Source organism: Pygocentrus nattereri, chromosome 7, assembly GCF_015220715.1.
Source record: "Pygocentrus nattereri isolate fPygNat1 chromosome 7, fPygNat1.pri, whole genome shotgun sequence".
Taxonomy (NCBI): domain Eukaryota; kingdom Metazoa; phylum Chordata; class Actinopteri; order Characiformes; family Serrasalmidae; genus Pygocentrus; species Pygocentrus nattereri.
The window spans coordinates 2,934,328-2,954,364 of record NC_051217.1 but is presented as its reverse complement, the minus strand read 5'-3'; the positions used below and the strand labels follow the sequence as shown (position 1 = coordinate 2,954,364).

Here is a 20,037-nt window from a genome sequence, read left to right as displayed (position 1 = left end):
CCAAACGAAAAAAGGTCCAAAAGAACTAAAACAAGATTCCTGCTTTTATTGCATTTTACAAAACGCCGCAGCTTTTCTGGAAATAGGGTCTGCATTTTACTGCCCACTATGCACCAGTGATGACCAACAAGCCCAGTATCGAAACCAACTCTGACAGCTTCATCTGCTGTGCAAGCCAGCTGTTGTCCAAGCAATAGTTCAAATACTAACTATATCCTTGATGCAACCAAGTCTGCCAAACTTCTCAAAGGCTGCTTAGATACAGACGGTCCTGAAAACAAAAGAAACTTAATGCAGTCTTCTGGGATTCAAAGCCTATCGTGTGCTCTCTCCAGGGCCTGTGCACCAATTAAGAGAATGCAAGCCTTTACTCATTTAGGGCAGATGACTCAACCCCTGACTGGGTTTCCTGTACAGTAGCCCTTGGAAAGCCTGTTTAGCTGACCTAGCAGCACCTTCTACATCTTACGTTAGCAGCTTCACAGTGCAATGAAGAAAAACGTCACCAGAAGAAACCACAAGAAATGGAACGATTGCAGCTGGTTTGTCTGTAGGGTCTGAGGAAACCGTGGAATCCAGCCATACCTGTGTGATCAGTTACTGCGCACAAAGGACGATATATGGACATGCCCCAACACCACACCACTCCAGCCCCAACACCACTCCACACCACACCACTCCAGCCCCAACACCACTCCACACCAGCCCCAACAAAAGTGACAAAAATGTCTTTTTAAAAACGGTTTATTTACAACTTCATTCATATTACAAAGACATATTTTAAGTTAGGGAACTTACGGCTGTGACGGTTTGATGATTAGGTCCATCTTGACCCCCCCCCCCCCCCGCCCACCCCCCACCCAAAAAAGCAAAAACAACCCATTTCAGCCACAATCATCCGACTGTGCCCCCAACAAATACTACTAAAGCTATTTTACATGACCCGACTCTCATGTGGAACAATGTGAGAACAGCATTTTTTTCAGCCTTCAAAGCAAAGAAACCAGCCTTTTACTAAACATCAATCTCCTCGTGTGATTCATACAATAAAAACTGAATTTAGTAAATTTCACCCACAATGCGGTGGGAGAGAAAGTACTAAATGACTTGCTGAACTTACACATCCTTAACCCTCTCAATCTAAAGCCCATACATCAACAGGTGACTACCAAGCAGACCTCGGAATGACAATCATCTTTTTTTTCTGGTGTTGAGCCGTACAAAACTCAAAACACCGCGCGTAATCCAGCTTCACATTTTCAGTGTTGTTGCATGTCCGACAGGTTCACTGACCACAGTGACAATTCCCAGATGGCCTCTCACAAAATGCATCTTCTTGTACTCATCAAAATTTTTACCCATATTTGTGGTAGGAAACTTGTGGCTGCAGCAGGAGGCAGACTGAAAAACCAGTGGGTTTGAAAATGTGAGTCTGCAGAGCACACGACCATATACAGAACAGGACTTCAAAAGGCGTAGCGTGTCCGAATGTCTTCCAGTTTCTTAGACACCTCTGGTGGCGTGCGGTCCAACTCCTCAGCAACACTCTTCTGCTTATGAGGATCCATGGAGTTAAACTGTTCACACAGATCTCCATCGATCACATTCTGCAATAAAAAAAACAAACAAAAACCCACTGAGAGAGTAAAGGGGATCAAAAGCAGTGCAACGTGCACTGACAATGAAAAAAAACACAAATTAAACACTACAACTGCATATTTATTCCCCGTTATCTTCCCTCGCGGTTATCTTGTCTAAAGATCTTTACACATTTCCTGTTTTTCATTTTGCACTTAAGAACTACAAAGAAATGCATTAATGGAATAAAGTACAAAGTAAAACTGAGGGCCTAGTACAGTACTCCCAAGTTCTCATAGCACATAACGGTTCAGACATTAGTCAGGATCACAGATATAGATATTTTCCAGTTAAATTAATGCCACTTTGCTCACTCGTTATCCTTTATTGGGGTCTCACTTTCATTTCACAGTAAGTCAGAATTTAAAAAACACAGTGTCATCAGAAGAGCAACGCATTGTCTGCTCTGAGGAAATCGGTGAGAAAAAAAACTTTGGGGGTTTCCACTGTTCATGGTGTACTTATCTACAAAAATATCATGATCTTTAGTCTTGCTTTTCACACATCAGGCCTCGTCACCAACAACAAAAAGTAAACGAACAGACAAGCCTGACCAGTTCAATCACCTACACTAGTATTCAGATGTTTAGAATCACCTGGCATATTAATAATTGTTATTTGATAAAAAAACAGCTTACAGTGTAAACCATAATAGTGTAAGCTAGACGGGGGTGTTTTATTTTGAACAACCCTAATTTTTATTTATACTCATTTCTCAGTAATACCTGCCTGAGATTTGATCGCACACATTCTGAATGATAACATCTGTATCATTTCATTCACAAGGTTTTACAGCCTTCTCGATCATTTAGGCATCGTCTACAGATCTGCTCAGCATACCGGATCAATTTAGTCTTTTTTTTATTTAATAGCTTCCCACAAATTTATGTATGTGAAGTTTAGAGTAGTAGCATTTCAATACAATCCTTTCATACATTTACAGCAATAGAGTGATCCCAAACTTTTGAAAACTGCTCTATTATTTAGTAGACCATGTTGATGTTGCCTAACTGTTGAAGTTGAAGCTAATTTTCATGTCTGAAAGGTGGTTCTCCCATATCAACGAACAGAGAGAGGCAGCAGAACTACTTAAAAACACTTGTCTAGGATCAACTACAGTACATTTTATAATACTGAGCCATTTTCATATACATGCACTATATGGCACAACCGGCATTTCTATTACAAAGGAGTTTTGCCCCATTTGTAGCAGTGAATGCTTCTACTTTTCTGGGAAGGCTTTTCAGTAAATTGCTGTGAGTATTTGATTGCATTCAGGCACAAGAGGATGTGTCAAGTAAGGTAGTGATGTTGGATGATTGGCTCTGGTTCACAAGCATCACTCCATATCTTGGTGGAGCTTCAGCACTCCAGAGAATGCAGTTTCTCTATTCTACAGTCCACTATGGGGAGCTTTATTCCTCTCTAGCTGGCGCTTGGCATTGGCCAACGTGGCGCTGGGCTTATGTGAAGTTGCTCCAGAGTGTCCCACCTTAAAGTAACTAAATTCAATAATCAGAAAGAGTGCTATCACTTACCAATTTACAGGTCATGATCTAAGCCTAATTTTGGACAATGTCAGTGTCAAATAATTACCACTGGACAGGTCCAGGCCTGTACTTCTGTTTTTGGAAATCCATCTATAGAGTACTTTATATTATTAGTATAATTTATATTATACACTATATTTTTGACATTTGGTAGGAGCTCTGATCCAGAGCACATTACAATCTGATCATTTACAGGTAGGTGAAGGCAGTGTTAGGAGTCTTGTCCATGGACTCTTACTGGTATAGTTTGGAGAGCTTGCACAGTTGGAGGTACCTACTCCAGTCTGCAGTGTGGAGAGTACAGGTGTTATGCACTACACTATTCCACCCACTACAAGGTCACTTCCAAGTAGGAACCTTCAATCTGCTCCACAGCCACGTTTTACTTTATGCATTTACAAGAACATGCCACTGCAGGCGAAGAGTTTTGTTCATCCAGAGTGGGCACAATTGCTTGATTGTGAGACTTGCATGTGAATTTACACACCTTCACAGGGAAGTAATAGGAGCGGAAGCTGAGATGGTCTCTGCCACACAGAGGAGGAAATTCAGAGCGCATATGCATCTCTAAGTGCTGGAAGAAGTCATGGTCCTGAGGGCAGACAAAGCAAAGCTGTGAACCTCTAATACAGTTCAACATGTTTCTCTCATTAACAAATTCAGTCAAATCAATTATGAAAAGCACAAACAAAACTCGGTTTTGTCAAAACTCTCAAAAACAAGAAAAAAACAAAAACTACTTCAGCTTGCAATGCTACTTTCAACTGTTAAATAAATAAGTCACTGCAATTAATTTTTTTTTGGTTGGAGGAAGTGGTGCAAGAGTACTGAGATGACACAGCTGGCCACTCTGCATACCACATCTTAGGCAGGCGTTAAGAGACAAGGAAATATGACCCTACAAAAGCGTCAATGGCCTCAGCAGATGCCTTTAGATTTTAACTGGAGACGTACCTCATGGGAAGTGAAGGGCACCAGGATGCCAATACCTCCTGACAAAGTTGTGTACACCAGAGACTCTGAGCCTCCAGGGATGAGGGTGGTCTTTTGCAGGGACAAAACTGTCTCTCCAATGTGGTAGTTGACAATGACTTCAGCCTGTAAATAGATGAAATAGGTGGAATACGGTCAGTAATTTGCTTTTTTTGTCATAGCCCCATAAAAGCACCAATGCAAATGCTTTCATCATTAGCTAAAAGTACAAGTCAGTATTTTGAGCTTTTGATCAAGAGCTGTCCAGTTTGTGGCTGCATGCCAACATGCACATGCAAGCCAAACTTCCTGCCAACAAGTCAAGGTCAACCCGCCCAGTCCTCCCCTCACTTGCTTACACACACTGTTGGCATCTCAATAAAATCCCGACACAAGTCATAGGGAATTTCCCCAGTGTTTACCTAAGCATTTCCAGGCTCTTGATTTGCTCATAATGATGTCTGGCATGTGGACAAGACTTGTTTCTGAGGTCTTTAGGGGCAGACCACAATGCGGACTCCAGCTAGTTCTTCCGAAGGGCAAGTCTAGGGCTGGGTGTGTGTCGAAGAGACCACAACACCACTTAGACACAAACACTGACCTAGAAATGGACAGTCACGGAGGCAAGGCGGAATTGACTAAGTTTTCCCAGGAATGGGAGTGAGGGTAGGTGGAAGCAGGTACCTTTTGCGATGCCCCGTTGAGCAGCCCTCTGTCCCACAAGGCTTTGTTCCCTGTGGGGTCCTCATCCACATCATCGCTGGTATTTGGTGGTAAACGAACCTAGGAGTGGACACGCACAAGATTACTAACGACAAATTTTAATGAAAGTAACTAATTAAAAATTAACCAAAAGTTAAAATAATACAAGTGTTTAGGCTGTAACATCTGTCCTACAATACAACCTTTACACAATACACGACTTACAATACTGATATTTCCAAACTTGTCAGCTGAGGCCATGGTGTCGTAGTCAAGCAGGCATGCGGTAGTGACCCAGCGTGGATGTGTGTCATCAGCAAAGATGATGAGCTGGTTCTCATTGCGCTTGTATCGCACCCAGAAAAGGCTCTCCTGGATGTCTGACACAACCACACGCTGACCAATGGTGTGGATGCCCGTCACCAGGTTTGGAACATGCTTCAAAAGTAAGAAGACAAAAGAGAAAATCAATATCATTACATTTTTACTGCAGAAATCCAAATAATTTTATTTTTTTTTTTTAACGAAATTGAGCTCTTCAAGCTACAAGATTATTATTAAAGTTATTAAAAGGTTGGTCTCTTTGGTAATGCAACCTCTCAAAGCAGTAGCATTTTAGGAGTTGAAATAATATATCCTGTTGATCTTTATTTTTTTATTTTTATTAGCAGATCAAAAGAGATGCTGAGAACTGGCGCATACTCCCAACAGATTTTATCCCCAAAACTGAAATAATTTAAATAAATGTAATTCCTAGACTTCTATACTTGTATTTCAATACCTTCCGATTAAAATAACTCAAAGTTTTCAAATTTAGGATGATTTCCAGATCCATATGGAACGGTAGGAAATCAGGAACAAAAAACCTCCACATTACAACTGGCCACAGACAGTGGGGGACACGAGCAAAACTTTTTAGCAAACGAATTTCAGGCAGCACAATTTAGACCATTAACTAGATGTACAGCGCAAGATGCAAAGACCTTGAGAAGACAGAACAATTCCTACTTTGAGCAGAACAAATTCCTGTCAAGTGCCTTGTCTGCTGTATAAAAATATTACAAGATTTAATAAATCCAATACATCCCCATACACTACATATCTGGCTTGATTTAATAAAGTGATTTACTAAAATCTAAAAGGCAAATAAAACAGTTTACTTAGTTGGTTTGGAAACGAGTTTCAGAAAACAGATGAAAATGTGATCAATGCAGTAAATAGAACTGTAAAAAAAATGGAAATGTAAGGAACTTCCAAGAATTAAGAAAATTATGGAATAGGATTATATATATATATATATATATATATATATATATATATATATATATATATATATATATATATATATTTTTTTTTTTTTTTTTTTTTTTTTTTTAAATTATTACTTATTTATTTATTCTGTTCCATAATTCTGTGCCTGAAGATGCAGTGAAGACATGCAGTGGGACAAAATTTAAGGTCCCAAATTGGGCTAATGACTCTGTACATTAAAGCTAAATGGAAGGGCAAAGCACTGATATCACAAGAAGCGTGGAATAAAACGTGTATAACAACATAAAACTATTAATTCAAGGATATGTGAAGAATTTTGATGGAAAAATTTGACCCGCTATTTTAAAACACGTAAATTGGTGCAAGACTGAACCCTCCGTCTGTATAACAGTGGGCAGAAACTGGAAGAGAAATTTATACGCTAGAAGAAAAAAATCAGTTTCAAATGATGAAGTATTTGCTAATAGGTGGCAAAAATAAACAAATACAGGACATCAGAGAAAGCATGCATGTATAAACTGACAAGACTGCATGGACACTACATCTTTAAATACACTCCTTCGAAAAGAGTTTTGCAACAACAGGCAACCTCCTATTTTTCCTCCCTCTTTTTGATGTTCTGATTGTGACATTCCCTTATTATATAAATATACGCAAACCTAAAAATCTAAACATTTACTAACAGTATGGAAACTAGACGTAAATACTTTTGCTTTTCTGCATTTCAATGACGATTCTTATCTGTACTGGAATGAATTCAGAAGGCAAAATACTTAAATAACAGGTTTTTATCGGCTCACCTTGTTTTCACATTTACGGAGCAGCTTCTTTTTACCCAAGTCGTAAATGCGCAGCAGTTTGCCCACACCCACCAAGACTCTGCCCTGGAAGGGCGCAATGGCTAGGGGCACATCCTCTACTGGGGTCTGCCAGAAAAACCACACAAACATGAATTCCTCTTAGCAACACTAGTAAAGTCATCAAGTACTTAAGCTAGTTACAATAAAACAGCCACAATGACTGGGGAATGGAAAGGTACATCAAAATAAGTAAACAAACATTTACCAAGGGATGTAAAGACTTCACATTAGAAAAACACAAAGCATGTTTTCAGATGCTTCCAGAAAAGAAAAAACCTCCAAACACAAGCTTCAGCGTGTCTGTCCCATAATGCTTACACAAACTTGTTGTGGGAATACTGATATGTGGGGGATTTCAGTTCTAAGCCACAAGTTCACATATGGGACCAATCGGTGGTCCATCATGCGTATTTTCCTCTTTCACTCACCTTGTGTAAAAACTCCAGTTTGTCCCCACCCCCTACAAGGCGGTAGGTGTAAATGTAGCCACCACCCACTGAGCGTGGGTTAAGGATCATATCTCTGGCCACACCCACCAGCACATACCAGTCTTCACCCCCATTGGCAAATCGGCATACAGCCACACTGTAGAGAAAGAACTACATACAGTCATTCAGAATAAAACTGGAGGTGGTTTAAAATGGCAATGGCAACCGTTCTCTCTCAACTCCTATCACTTCCACTGAATACTACAAATAGACATGTAGGCTCACCAGCACCATTACTGCAGTACTTTCCCCTGGGTTTCCCCTGCCCACCTGAATGCTGCCTCGTTTTGCTCCAGCTGAACCAAGTCCAGTGTGTTCCCCTGGATGGGGTTGATCAGGCGCACCAGTGATGCCCACTGTCCTGATCCGGCTTTAGGGGCACCAAATATAGCTTCTGGAAGATTCTCATTCAAGAAGGCAGCAGCCATTTCTGCAGCCAACTCCCTCTCATCCTCTCCTGCAGCCTCTACCATTTCCTAAAGACAGACAGACAGACAGACAGACACACACACACACACACACACACACACACACACACACACACACACACACACACACACACACACACACACACACACAGAGAGAGAGAGAGAGAGAGAGAGAGAGAGAGAGAGAGAGAGAGAGAGAGAGAGAGAGAGAGAGAGAGAGAGAGAGAGAGCAAACAATGTCAATGAAACCTACAACATTTAAATGATGTAAATTTGCCAGTTTACAACTCATCCCTGAAACACTTGAGTTCACATCATTAATGATCCTTCGCCCAATTAAGGAACATCAGAAACAGATGTGAGCCAAAAAACAGGGGCTTACTAACTCACCAGTCCTCTGAAAGGTCACCCCTACAGGCTGTGTGTTCTCACCTCTGCCATTTGCTGCTTACGTTGGGCCTTGGTGGCCTCTGTGTATGCATTATGGTCCGTTTCGATGAGGACTAGGTTGTTGGTCTCTGGGTGAATGACAAATTTGCGAGGCGTGTACTGCATCGGGAAGGCTACCTGGTTAAAGACGGCACCCAGCTTCTCGAGAGCCAGAATCCTGCCATCGGAGAGGGGAAGCAAAAGGGAGGACAAGAACATTTTAATAAAGATTCATCAGTCATCAGTGTTCAATCTGCACATTCCAACTTCAGGACACTGCTCAAGTATCCATTAGCCAACTTTAGTGCACAAAACACTGCTTTCTGTTTGGTTAATGTTTAGAGAAGCCTACACTAGGGCGCGTAATTCTAAAAAGAGAAAAAAACATTGCGAAAAAGATAAGCTATGCCAACTTTGAAAGGCACTTCAACCACAAACAGACCACTGTAGACGTGTCGTCATTTCGTAGTTGGCGCCACGTTATTACTCCCTTATTAGGAACTCTGGGTCCAAGTTATCACTTCTATATGGGCAGAATGAATGGGGTTTCCAGAAAATGACCTCCATCAAACCCTGTGTTAAACACAAATGTTCACAGCCCAATACGTTTTGTCCTGTGAGCATTCCTCTCTCGAATATCACTGGATCCTCCAACTTACGAGGTCCTTAAAAGAGCTGAAATATCAATATCGCTAGACGTGAACTAAAGCTCCTGACTTCAGCTTCTTGGGGGGTTGAAAGACATGATATGAGGAGGTTTCTCTATTTCTGCTCAACAGCCGAGAGACATTGGCAAACTAGAGAAAATACTGGCCTGTTGGTTCTCTCAAACAGCAAAATAAGTTAATGGTGGCTAGTCACAGCTGCTGCGCCATTTAAGGTGGAACGGGAACATTCCAACAAGAAGCTGCGAAAAAAGAAGCTAAATTCAGCCTCGTAGTTTTAACACGGGCAGAGTTTCAGCCCATCAAAATATCCCAGCTAGAGGTTTTATTTACGAGTATGGCACAACTCGTCTGACCACCGGCTCAGCCCACCTTGGTTACGTGTAGCACAGTAGCTTTAGCTCGCATGTCGCAATATTAGTATTATAGCCCTTTTACGACCTCGTAATTCAGAGGATCCAGTGGTGTTCGGGAGAAAAATGTACACAGGACAAAACGTATCGGCTTCTGAACATTTTTATTAACAAAGGGGGCAATAGAGGCGACTATTCGAAAACCCTATACATTCAGGCCATAGAGAAATGGGGCCTAGACCTGGAGTTCCTAATACGGGCATAACAAGAACTACAGAATGACGCACAACTACAGTGGTCTATATGCGTGTACTCAGGAAGTATGGGTCCATTAACTTAATACTAATAAATATACTGGGACACGTCTGAAAACATCATACTGAAATGTATAAAACAGGCACATTTAACATGTAAACAAATTAGCTGCTCTGAGAGCAAAAAAGACATTAAATATTAAAACAGAGGTCCAGAGGATCTCAGAGAACTGATGCCATTTTACTCAGTCAAGTGCATCAATACTCCATAAATTTGGAGTGCATGTATTCTGTTTTGAATCCTCCGTCATGTACAAACATGTCCAATATTTTCCATTTGTCAAGAATGATTTTACTTTGCCACGACACACGGTGTATGCAAATTCTAGTGATTAGGCTGACTCCTCCTCCAAATCAGTAACACTATACTCAGTAAACAGAGGCGTCAAATTCAGGTCCAGAAAGTAAAAATCCTTCCCAGGATTTTGTTCCAACAGGCTGGCTTCTCTAGTTAGATCACACCAGTAGAGCTGTCCAGCCTGTTGGAACAAAATCCTGGGAAGGATTTTTTACTTTCTGGACCTGGATTTGACGCCTCTGCTCAGTAGAGCAGGTTAACAAATTCGATTTAGGAGCACTTACTTCTACAAGATAAGGAAAGATAATGTATTTATTAGGCTCCGGTCCCGAGTGATTTTAGTCTCATCAGAATCCACAATGGCAGGAATTACAGAAGTACCCAATTTAAAAATAAACCCTCAAAAACTATAAACACAATTACTTATTCATTATTATGAACGACAGGTTTCACATACCGTTCTACTTTAAAATCCAATTAAACATATTTAAACACGCTCCCTTTCTAAATTGACCAGTGTCCTTTAAATATTAATGATATCCACGATATGCTCAGGAAAGTGTATTCTGACAATCTGTCATGATAATGGGAAAAACAAATTTCTACATTCCACACAGGAAACTTCCAAACTATTTGGGAACACAAATGAAGCACTAAGCATGTCACACACACGCACAGCCCACCAGCTTGAAGACGTCTGCTCAAACATTTTAAGTGTATAAAGGGGGAGCTTGTCCCCCACTTCCTGCTGCTGCATCTTCTGTTGAAATGCTGCTGTGAGGATTTGGTTGCACGCAGCTCCAGGAGCATTAGGCTACGTTTACACAGCAGGTAAAAGTGGCCCGAATCTGATAACCAAATCTGATATTTTTTATTGTTGGGCTGTTCACATTATCTTTTAAATGTGATATGTATGCGACATCAGTCTGAACAGATCAGCTCCTAAAACGACCCACATGCTCAAAAGAACAGAGCTTCTCAAGGCTCGTCCAGAGTTGAACAATCACGATGGCCAGAGAACGCCTGACGCTCCCGGAGCTTTCAGTTTTGTCTTCACCAGCATCAAAGGAGCGATTATGAAGTTCTAATGGTTGACGGCTGGGCTCGAGTTCACTGTAAAAAGGGCACGTTATTCAGTCACTGCTACTTCTTTGGTTAGCGCCCGCAGATTCTTTGGACTCTGCAGCCTCGGGCTCATCCGGCCGCGCTTGGCCTTTTCGCTCAAAACCTCTTCAGACACGGAACGGCTGCAGAGAGTTTCTTCTGTTTTTTTGGTACGGAAACATCGGCATATAGCAGCACGCGATTATGATGCCGAGTTGGACTGATGTAAAAGTCACACGAATTCCGATTCAAATCGGAAGTGAAAATGTCAGATTGAATGCATTTTTGCTGTTGACACTGCCACGCAAATGACGTGTCATGATGAAACAGGGATTTGAGCCACTTTTACCTGCTGTTTAAATGTAGCCTTAATTAGGTCAGGCACTGATGCTGGATCATAAACACTCTAGCTCATCCCAAAAGGCTGATTGTATAGAGCTCCAGAAAACGCAGTTCAATAGTACAGAGCTTTATTCCCTTTTAGTAGGCACTTGAATTGGGCATGATGACCTCAATGCTTTTCTATAAAGTGTGGCTTTTCTATAATCTTCGCTCGGAATATGACAACAGACCATGCCCTGTTACTAGATGGACTAGAAACCCTTGTAGGGGTAACAGGAATAGCCATTTCCTGGTTCAGGTCCTACTTCACTGATATACACACACACACACACACACACACACACACACACACACACACACACACACCACCATCAGTAACCACAGCATGAGTTTCCACTGCTATGCCGATGACCGTTATATATATATATATAGCGAACTGGATGATAAAATAAAACTTTTTTAGATTGAGGACTGTATAAGACATAAAAGACCAGATGTCAAGTAACTTTCTCCTACTTAACTCTGATAAAACAGAGGTCCTACATCTTGGTCTAAATGCAGCTAGAAATTATATACTTAAACTTAATTTCTCAGTTGCATCAAGCTCATCTCTTTTAATTAATAAATAAATAAATAAATAAATAAATCTGTGTTGTAACAGAGCCTGATCTGTCTTTTGATGCACATATAACTAATATTACCAGAACAGCCTTCCTGCATCTCTGCAAAATTGCTCAATTAAAAAAATGCATTATCTCTACAGGACACAGAAAAAAGTTAGTTCATGCATTTACTACTTCAAGGCTAGATTACTGTAATGCCCTGCTGTCTGGATGTCCCAGCAAAAGCCTTAACCAAGCTTCAGTTAGTCCAGAACGCTGCAGCCAGAGTCCTCACAAGAACCAGAAAGCGTGACCACATCAGCTCAGTTCATCAACCCTGGACTGGTTACCAGTTAAATTTCGCATTGATTATAAAATCCTATTACTGACCTATAAAGCTCTAAACGGACTCGCCCCTCAGTACCCGAGTGACCTTCTCTCCTACTATGAACCATCAAACCTACTTAGATCAAATGGTGCTGATTTACTATTAGTACGTTGAATTAATGAAGTTATATTCGGGGGGGGGGGGGGGACTCTTACAAAGTCCCACAGCTTTGGAATAATCTTCCTGTTAATGTTCAGCTCAACCTCAGTCTTTAGGTCTAGGCTAAAAACATACATGTATAGTCAAGCCTTTGGTAATTAGTCTTCCCTGTCAGATCTAGACCTGCCAGAGTGTCTGCTGCTCTGTTAATACTGTAACCTCTGATCAGTCACTCATTACAGAACTAACTCTCCGGTTTTTCCTTTCTCTGCCCAGTTGAACAGCTGCCCATCCTGTGTGTCTGATGCTGTTGCCTCTTTTGCCTTGATCGGGGGGCCCACTGCTCACCAGCCTTCTGGACTGCCTTGACCACCACTGAGCTTCATGCTGTACAACGCTGTGCAATCCTCACCCTCACGTACTTACTCCTGCCCATGAAGCTGCTGCTACCGCTGCATAACGATGACTAAATCAAATTAACCATTGCTCCACCCGTTTTCCCCACTTTGTACAATAATGCTTCATACTAACAATGTCTGCCATCCAGTTTCAAGCAGGAGGAGGATGGGTTCCCCTTCTGAGTCTTGATTCCTCAAGGTTTCTTCCTTCCTGCCCTTTGGGAGTTTTTCTTGCCACTGTCACCACTGGCTTGCTCACAGGGCTTTGACCCGGATTTTTTCCTTTCTTTAATGCTTGATTGTTCTGTAAAGCCGCTTTGTGACAACACCTGTTAGATAAACTTTGCTTGCTTGCTTGCTATAAAGACAATACATGCTGTGTGTGCACACAGCTGAGTGTCCAACAGCATTGGGTGCACCTTAAAGCAGCTCAATTCAAGTGTCTGGATATGTTGTAGTAGTAGCAGTAGTAATAATTAATTAATTAATTAATTAATTAATAAATAAAGCAATTTTCTTTCCCTAAAGCCTCTCAATCTGACTTGAAATGATAGTTCAGCTAAAATTTCATTTACACATTTACTCCATAAATACATCTGGTGTCCAAAGTCTGCTTCTTTAACCTCTTATACTCCAGGGTTTATTTGGTTTATCCATCTGAATTTACATGACCAAATTGTAAGCTAAATTAACTGCAATGAAACTGTATGAAATAAATGTAAATTTTTGTTTATTTTTGAAAGTTCCCCTCAAATTAAGAGAAAATGTGCTTTCTGATCTGATCACATATTGCTATATGCTTACAATTCACTGCTGCAAGCCAAAAATCTTAAAAAATGCTCTTTGTATTATTTTATAAAAATAGTAGATCACTGAAGAGACGCCAACCGTTTATAGTTTATAGCCCAGATTCGTGCAAAAGCAGGTGAACTTTCAGTAGACATACATAAATAAATAAATAAAATTGAGAGTTCTTTTATTATAAAGGGTTTAAAATTACATTACCCATCTATTTGACTGGGAAGAAGACAGTTACAGCCCTCATACGACACCCACCTTTCGATTGTAGCTTATGAAATACAAAAAGTTATGAAGAATATGATGAAGTGCATTTTGGAGCCACCAGTGGTTCCAAGGAGTTTAAGTGGTTAATTCTAAACTGCATGTCTAAATGGATACAAACCTGCCTCAGAGTTAACATCAAATAGAGCTGCTTGTGTAGATCTATTAGACAAAAATGAGTACAGACAAGACAGAACCATCAAGGAGCCTACAACTGTTTTCAGCTATTCAAAGTGACACACGGTCAGAAACCCCCATAAACAAGCAGGTGAGGTTGCTAAAAACCTCATAAAAATAAAAATGTGAACAGACATTACCTCAGTGTGTTGGTGGAGATGGCCACTATGCCTTCGGGACATTGCTCTGAGGCAAATCCTGAAGCGTACTCCAGAGTCTCATAAGACAGCGGCGTCAGATGGAAACGCGACTGGTATGAGTAGCTCAGCCAGGAACGACTAGACATGGCCAGCACCTGGAGAGAAATATCACATCACACAATTTAAATACACATTTAAAAATAACATCCTAATGCGTGGCATTCAATTTCTGTGTTCATTCCACTTACAGCTTCCTGGCCCTGCATCCGCACCCTGAAGAGCTTGACGGGGCGAGAGCCCAGGTAGCGCGTGCGAGTGTCAGACAGGTCTCCAGTCACAGGGTCCAGCACCGTACGCAGCAAAACGCCGTTCTGACAGACACATAAGGGTAGACAGTCACTATAGACAGAAAGTCAACAGAAAGGGTAAAGGAACAAGGAGACATTTAGAATAAATCCTGGAGCTGAATAAGGAACAAAAGGCAGAGATGTACATCATCCTACAGAGCAGAGAGCTGAGCATGGTGTGCTACCTGCAAGCCAATGTTGAGGTACAGGAAGCCGATGGTGCCTTTCTCTCCTAGCTCGTCCTGTTTCTCCACGCCTCCCATCTCCACTATACACAGAGACTCTGGCTGCGCAGGCAGAGCCTGCATACTCAGTGGCTGCAGACAGTCCTGTCTCCCAGAAAGAAAGAAAGAGAGAGAGAGAGAGAGAGAGAGAGAGAGAGAGAGAGAGAGAGAGAGAAAGAAAGAAAGAGAGAGAGAGAGAGAAAGAAAGAAAGAGAGAGAGAGAGAGAGAGAGAGAGAGAGAGAGAGAGAGAGAGAGAGAGAGAGAGAGAGAGAGAGATAGAAAGAAAGAAAGAAAGAAAGAAAGAAAGAAAGAAAGAAAGATAGATAGAGAGAGAGAGAGAGAGAGAGAAAGAAAAAGAAAGAAAGAAAGAAAGAAAGAAAGAAAGAGAGAGAAAGAGAATTAAGATTGGACAATGAGCTAAATTTAGGCTTATTAATGATCATCAACTGCAGAATCATCACTGTAAACGATACACGCATGATTTTTTTTTTGGTTCCTGATAATATTACCACACAACTAACTTCTTGCTCTAACGTCACTTAATTTATAATAACTATATTCTGAAAGCATGCAATGCTTAACACTGGCAAACTAAAACGATGGCACTTCTTCTGAACAGGCAAATTTTACTCTAGCAGAGAGCATGTTAACTACTGATAACTATATAGTTCACAAGTTAAAAAAACACCAAGATATATTGTTTATTCCAACAATAATTTTGATAAAAGTTGAATGGAAGAGCTTTACCCATGCAGCCAAATAAACGTTAAGACAACTGAGAATATTTACTTCCACTCATTCAGCAGAAAACTACAAAATAATGCAAGTTCCTGTACAGATCAGTGAATGGAATGGGTTTATTTTTTTTTTCAGTTGTGCATTAAATGTAGGACATATGTTAAAAGAAATTAAGTTAATAGGGAAAAATATTTTTTTTATTATTATTTAATTGCCTGGAAATCAAACAAATAACGTAATTATACTATTACTGGAAGGAATATTTCAGAGAACGTCAACGTCAGTGAGATGGGACAGCCCAAAACCACCAATTAAAGGTGGATGCACACATTTGCATTTTTTGTGATCATTTAAATGCTCATTTTAATAAGTTCAAGTACTGATCCCATCACTTTTGAAGAGATAATAATGAAAGAAAAATGTCACTTTACTGCTTTTAAAAATGTAAAAGGGACATAAATTGAACTCCTCACGGAAAGTGCTGCGTACTTAAGCACAGAAATCATTCACGCTGTCGGAGCAATGCAGTTTCAAACTAAACAAGGAGTCTGGCCAACTCATTACTTAGAGAGGCTGGTATTGGAAGTGTTCGAGCATGTGTCCTACACTGAAAGCGAAAGTAGATAACATACCGAGGGGTCCAGAGATATAATGCGCACTGTGTTGTCAACCAAGCCCACTGCCAAAAAGCGTGAGCGCTGTTCGCCTGGAGGGACATTAGCAAGGCTCATGCACACGACATCCGCAGACATCTCCTTTCTCTCAGTGTATTCATTCAACTGGCCCGACTGCAGAGGGAGGGAGGGATGGAGGGAGAGGGAGGGGGAGAGAGAGGATTATAACAGAGAGATGGAATCCAACAGTGCAATTTAAATAAACTGCCCAAAAAGCAATGAAACCTCAAAATATTTCCCAAGTTTGCTTTTTTAGTTTTGCACTGGAGCTATGAGGCCAACGTCAACTAACTAACAGAGTAGAAGCTTAAAATCTAAATCTAAATAAAAACCATCATGCAAAATTAACACACTTGTTTCAAAACGCATCGAGGTGTTGGTTATACACAACTGGTTCTTCAAGGACTCTTTAGTGAAGGCAATGGGTCTGTATAGACGCATGGGTTGCATGCTTAAACGGATGGTGAAGCAGTTCTTTAATACTGTGTTGGCTGAAGGTGTATGAGCTTATATATATATATATATATATATATATATATATATATATATATATATATATATATATATATATATATATATATAAATAATAGTTTTTATAGCACTGGATTCTTCTACTGTTATAAAGTTTGACGTTGTAACAATAGTGAAGCCCTGGATGCAGTTAACCTACTGCCAATTAGTTACACCACCTCTACACAAAAAAAGAGAACTAACTGCAAGCTGAGTAAAGAATATGGTTCATTTTGAGATTATTAACTTGCTGGGAATTTGGTTACCTTCCTTATCTGGCAAGAAAAGATAGAGAGAGAACAGCGAGACAGCGAGACAGCGAGACAGCGAGACAGCGAGACAGACAGACAGACAGACAGACAGACAGACAGACAGACAGACAGACAGACAGACAGACAGACAGACAGACAGACAGACAGACAGATTCTTGAAGCTGCACAGAAAATATTTCTAATGTAGACCATGTTTGACCTTTCTCTTTAAACTGCCACTTCCCTCTCAAAATGATGTGAGAGCACATTTATCCCATCACCATAATAACACATCTAAAATAAATTTACACAGCACCAAATTCTCACGCTGACGTCGCAGATTCATATTGTGAAATGAACCAGACAGACACTTAAATGTACACAGCTGCATTTATACTTACCAACATTTCATGTGTTTTCAGTACATTTGACGTTTCCATACCAGTTTGGGCTTATTCGCAGAGAATCTTAAGATAATTAATTCTAAATAAGAGCTAATAGTCCATATTTCACATATCTCTGCTGTCAGAAAAAAACCTGGTATCTCCATTTTTGCCGTTTTTTCAGTTTCTGACATAATCTGAAAATGCCTGTTGCCCTTTACATTGGTGTATAAATTTCATGATGAACGGATCAAAACGAACGGGCCAAAATGACTTGGAAAGACGTCTGGTTCCATTGACTTCCATTGACAGTAGAGTAAGTTTTTTCCTTCTCCTGTAAAGTTACCATTTTGGAGATATGAGGTTTTGATCTGACAGCAGCGATATAATACTCCATATATATATATATATATATATATATATATATATATATATATATATAAAAACACATTACATAGTCGAATGTATATTATACTGACCAACAAAAGCACAGCCAAAATTCAGTTTGACATGGCAGCTACTCTTTTTTTCCCCTTTGTATCCAAATTCATAGATAATATCGATATCAAATCTATCTGAGATTACTTAACCCAGTTTTTTCACTGAAACATTCTTTTAGAAACTTGTGGTTCTGAAACAGCAGTGCAAAAAAAAAATAAATAAATAAATAAATAATAATAATAATAAAAAATAAATAAAACATACCGGGTCCATCTCAAAGTAGACCAGCTCTCCTCCTGTCAGAGCGATCACCACCTGCCGCTGGTTGACAGCGCAGCGAACAATGGTCTTCTTCCCTGGGGTCTTCCACTCATTCACACGTTTATCTGCTCGGATGTGGCGGATGCCATCTGGATAAACCTGAAAACACGGAGCAGAGAAAGAGGGCAATGGAAAAACTTTTTTTTCCTTGTTACAGGGTCCTCCTCCCTTTAAACTCAGTTTTGTGAATGCAGTTCCCACACACTGCACATCGTCCCTAACTTACAATGGTTTTAGTCAAGCATATGGTTCTCTCTCTCTCTCTCTCTCCATATATACACACACACACATACATATATACACACACACACACACACACACACACACACACAGTACCCAAAAGGTAGAACCGTCTACAGCACATTCTTACACATTTCCCATGAATCTCAAGAACGTTTGAATCATGCAAAGAGTGTTCAAGGTTTCATACAGAACCAACTTCTTTGCTAAAGAACCTTTGAAGCATCTTTTAAGAGTGCAGGTACAGATACTGATCTCTCAGAACGCCGCAACATGCACATCTTGGATGTTCTACATGAGTTCCCTGGGTGTTCTGAATATATCAACACATTCATGTGAGCTGAAACAGAACTTTGGTCAAATTAATTCATGTCAATCTGTCATTTTACTGTAATGCAAATCACTCTAAATGCAACATGTAACAATATTTGTTGTTAGGATATAGGGCATTTTGTCCATACTGTGATGTCTTACTGCTATACTGTGAGTGTGAGGGGCTAATAATGCCATGGAAGTAGCATCAGTTGTCTCATCATTACTAGAAGACAATGTGTCTGCAGGAGAACACCGTTTAATTCAGTACATGCCCCCTGAATGATGCCCTTGGCCAGCCTCACTATTCTGACAGACAACCTTCAGCTCATTCGGGGAGCACAAACAGTTCCTTGAGCTCCTGGCACAGACTGATGTGGCATCTGTGAGGTCCTAACACAGTGACCCATGATAAAAATAAAGCATGCCTTAAAAAGGAGTGTGTGGATAGAAAAGTTCAGGGTGTGGTTTAAAGGCTTTGTTTAAACAAGTGCTCTGGATATTACAGCAATGTTCATCACAAATGGGGACTGAAGGACAGATTGTGGAAGAACTAAGTTACATTACTTACTTGCACCAGGGCATCCTCCCCCAACAGGGAGCAGGACAAGGTTGGGGTAGTACCCAGAAAACCTGAATCCGTCACTTCTTCTACAGTTTCCCCAATCGACAGCACCAGCGTGGCATTAACGAAGGACACAATGATGTAGGCATCAAACTCATCTGCGAAACGGAAAACGGATGTCGGTCAGCTTGCTCCACCGAAAGAAGGAAACTATGGTGTCAGTGATTTTCGAAATCATTACTTAAAATATCGACAGAAAAAAGATGACCAACACCTCATCGCAGGTTTGGTTAACGCTGCATAATGAGATGAAAATAAACTGCAAATATCCACACACACACACACACACACACACACACACACACACACACACACACACACAGTCAGATCTACATACTCAAAGAAAAGGTTCAGGCTACCAGTTTAAAAAAAAAAAAAAAAAAAAAAAAAACCCCTTCATAAATAATGAGGGAACTAAATATAAGTGAGGTTGAGACTATGAGATGATCAATAACTCAAGCCTTGATAAGCCAGATAATATTACCAAGAGAATGAAAGCAATTTCACACAGTGAAACAGCCCCATCTGCGCACACTGCAGAGCTCAGAGACTCACAGACTGCTAAACAAATAGCAGAGATCACATGATTTCAAGGAACAGTGGCTGGCAGGGAATGGATTACCCACAATGCACTGCACAGCACTCTGCAAACCAGCAAGTTGTTGTTTGACAGAGAAAAGTTAATGTTC

General features: G+C 40.5%; 1 protein-coding gene across 2 annotated transcripts in view; it reads right to left on the bottom strand.

Moving 5' to 3' along the window:
• Window positions 1-726: 726 nt before the first annotated feature.
• Window positions 727-20,037, bottom strand: part of sf3b3 (splicing factor 3b, subunit 3) — a 33,234-nt gene continuing 13,923 nt past the window's right edge. The window contains exons 12-26 of one of the 2 annotated variants that reach the window (XM_037540152.1): window positions 19,295-19,446; window positions 18,115-18,270; window positions 16,224-16,379; window positions 14,814-14,957; window positions 14,530-14,652; window positions 14,282-14,436; window positions 8,343-8,517; window positions 7,753-7,958; window positions 7,423-7,579; window positions 6,935-7,060; window positions 5,088-5,300; window positions 4,845-4,943; window positions 4,143-4,286; window positions 3,676-3,780; window positions 727-1,607 (exon numbers count right to left, since the gene is read on the bottom strand). In XM_037540152.1, the coding sequence (XP_037396049.1) occupies window positions 1,467-1,607; window positions 3,676-3,780; window positions 4,143-4,286; window positions 4,845-4,943; window positions 5,088-5,300; window positions 6,935-7,060; window positions 7,423-7,579; window positions 7,753-7,958; window positions 8,343-8,517; window positions 14,282-14,436; window positions 14,530-14,652; window positions 14,814-14,957; window positions 16,224-16,379; window positions 18,115-18,270; window positions 19,295-19,446 (2,252 nt within the window). In that variant the 3' untranslated portion in view covers window positions 727-1,466. The remainder of the gene's footprint in view (window positions 1,608-3,675; window positions 3,781-4,142; window positions 4,287-4,844; window positions 4,944-5,087; window positions 5,301-6,934; window positions 7,061-7,422; window positions 7,580-7,752; window positions 7,959-8,342; window positions 8,518-14,281; window positions 14,437-14,529; window positions 14,653-14,813; window positions 14,958-16,223; window positions 16,380-18,114; window positions 18,271-19,294; window positions 19,447-20,037) is intronic. The other variant, XM_017691425.2, reaches the window with a different exon arrangement.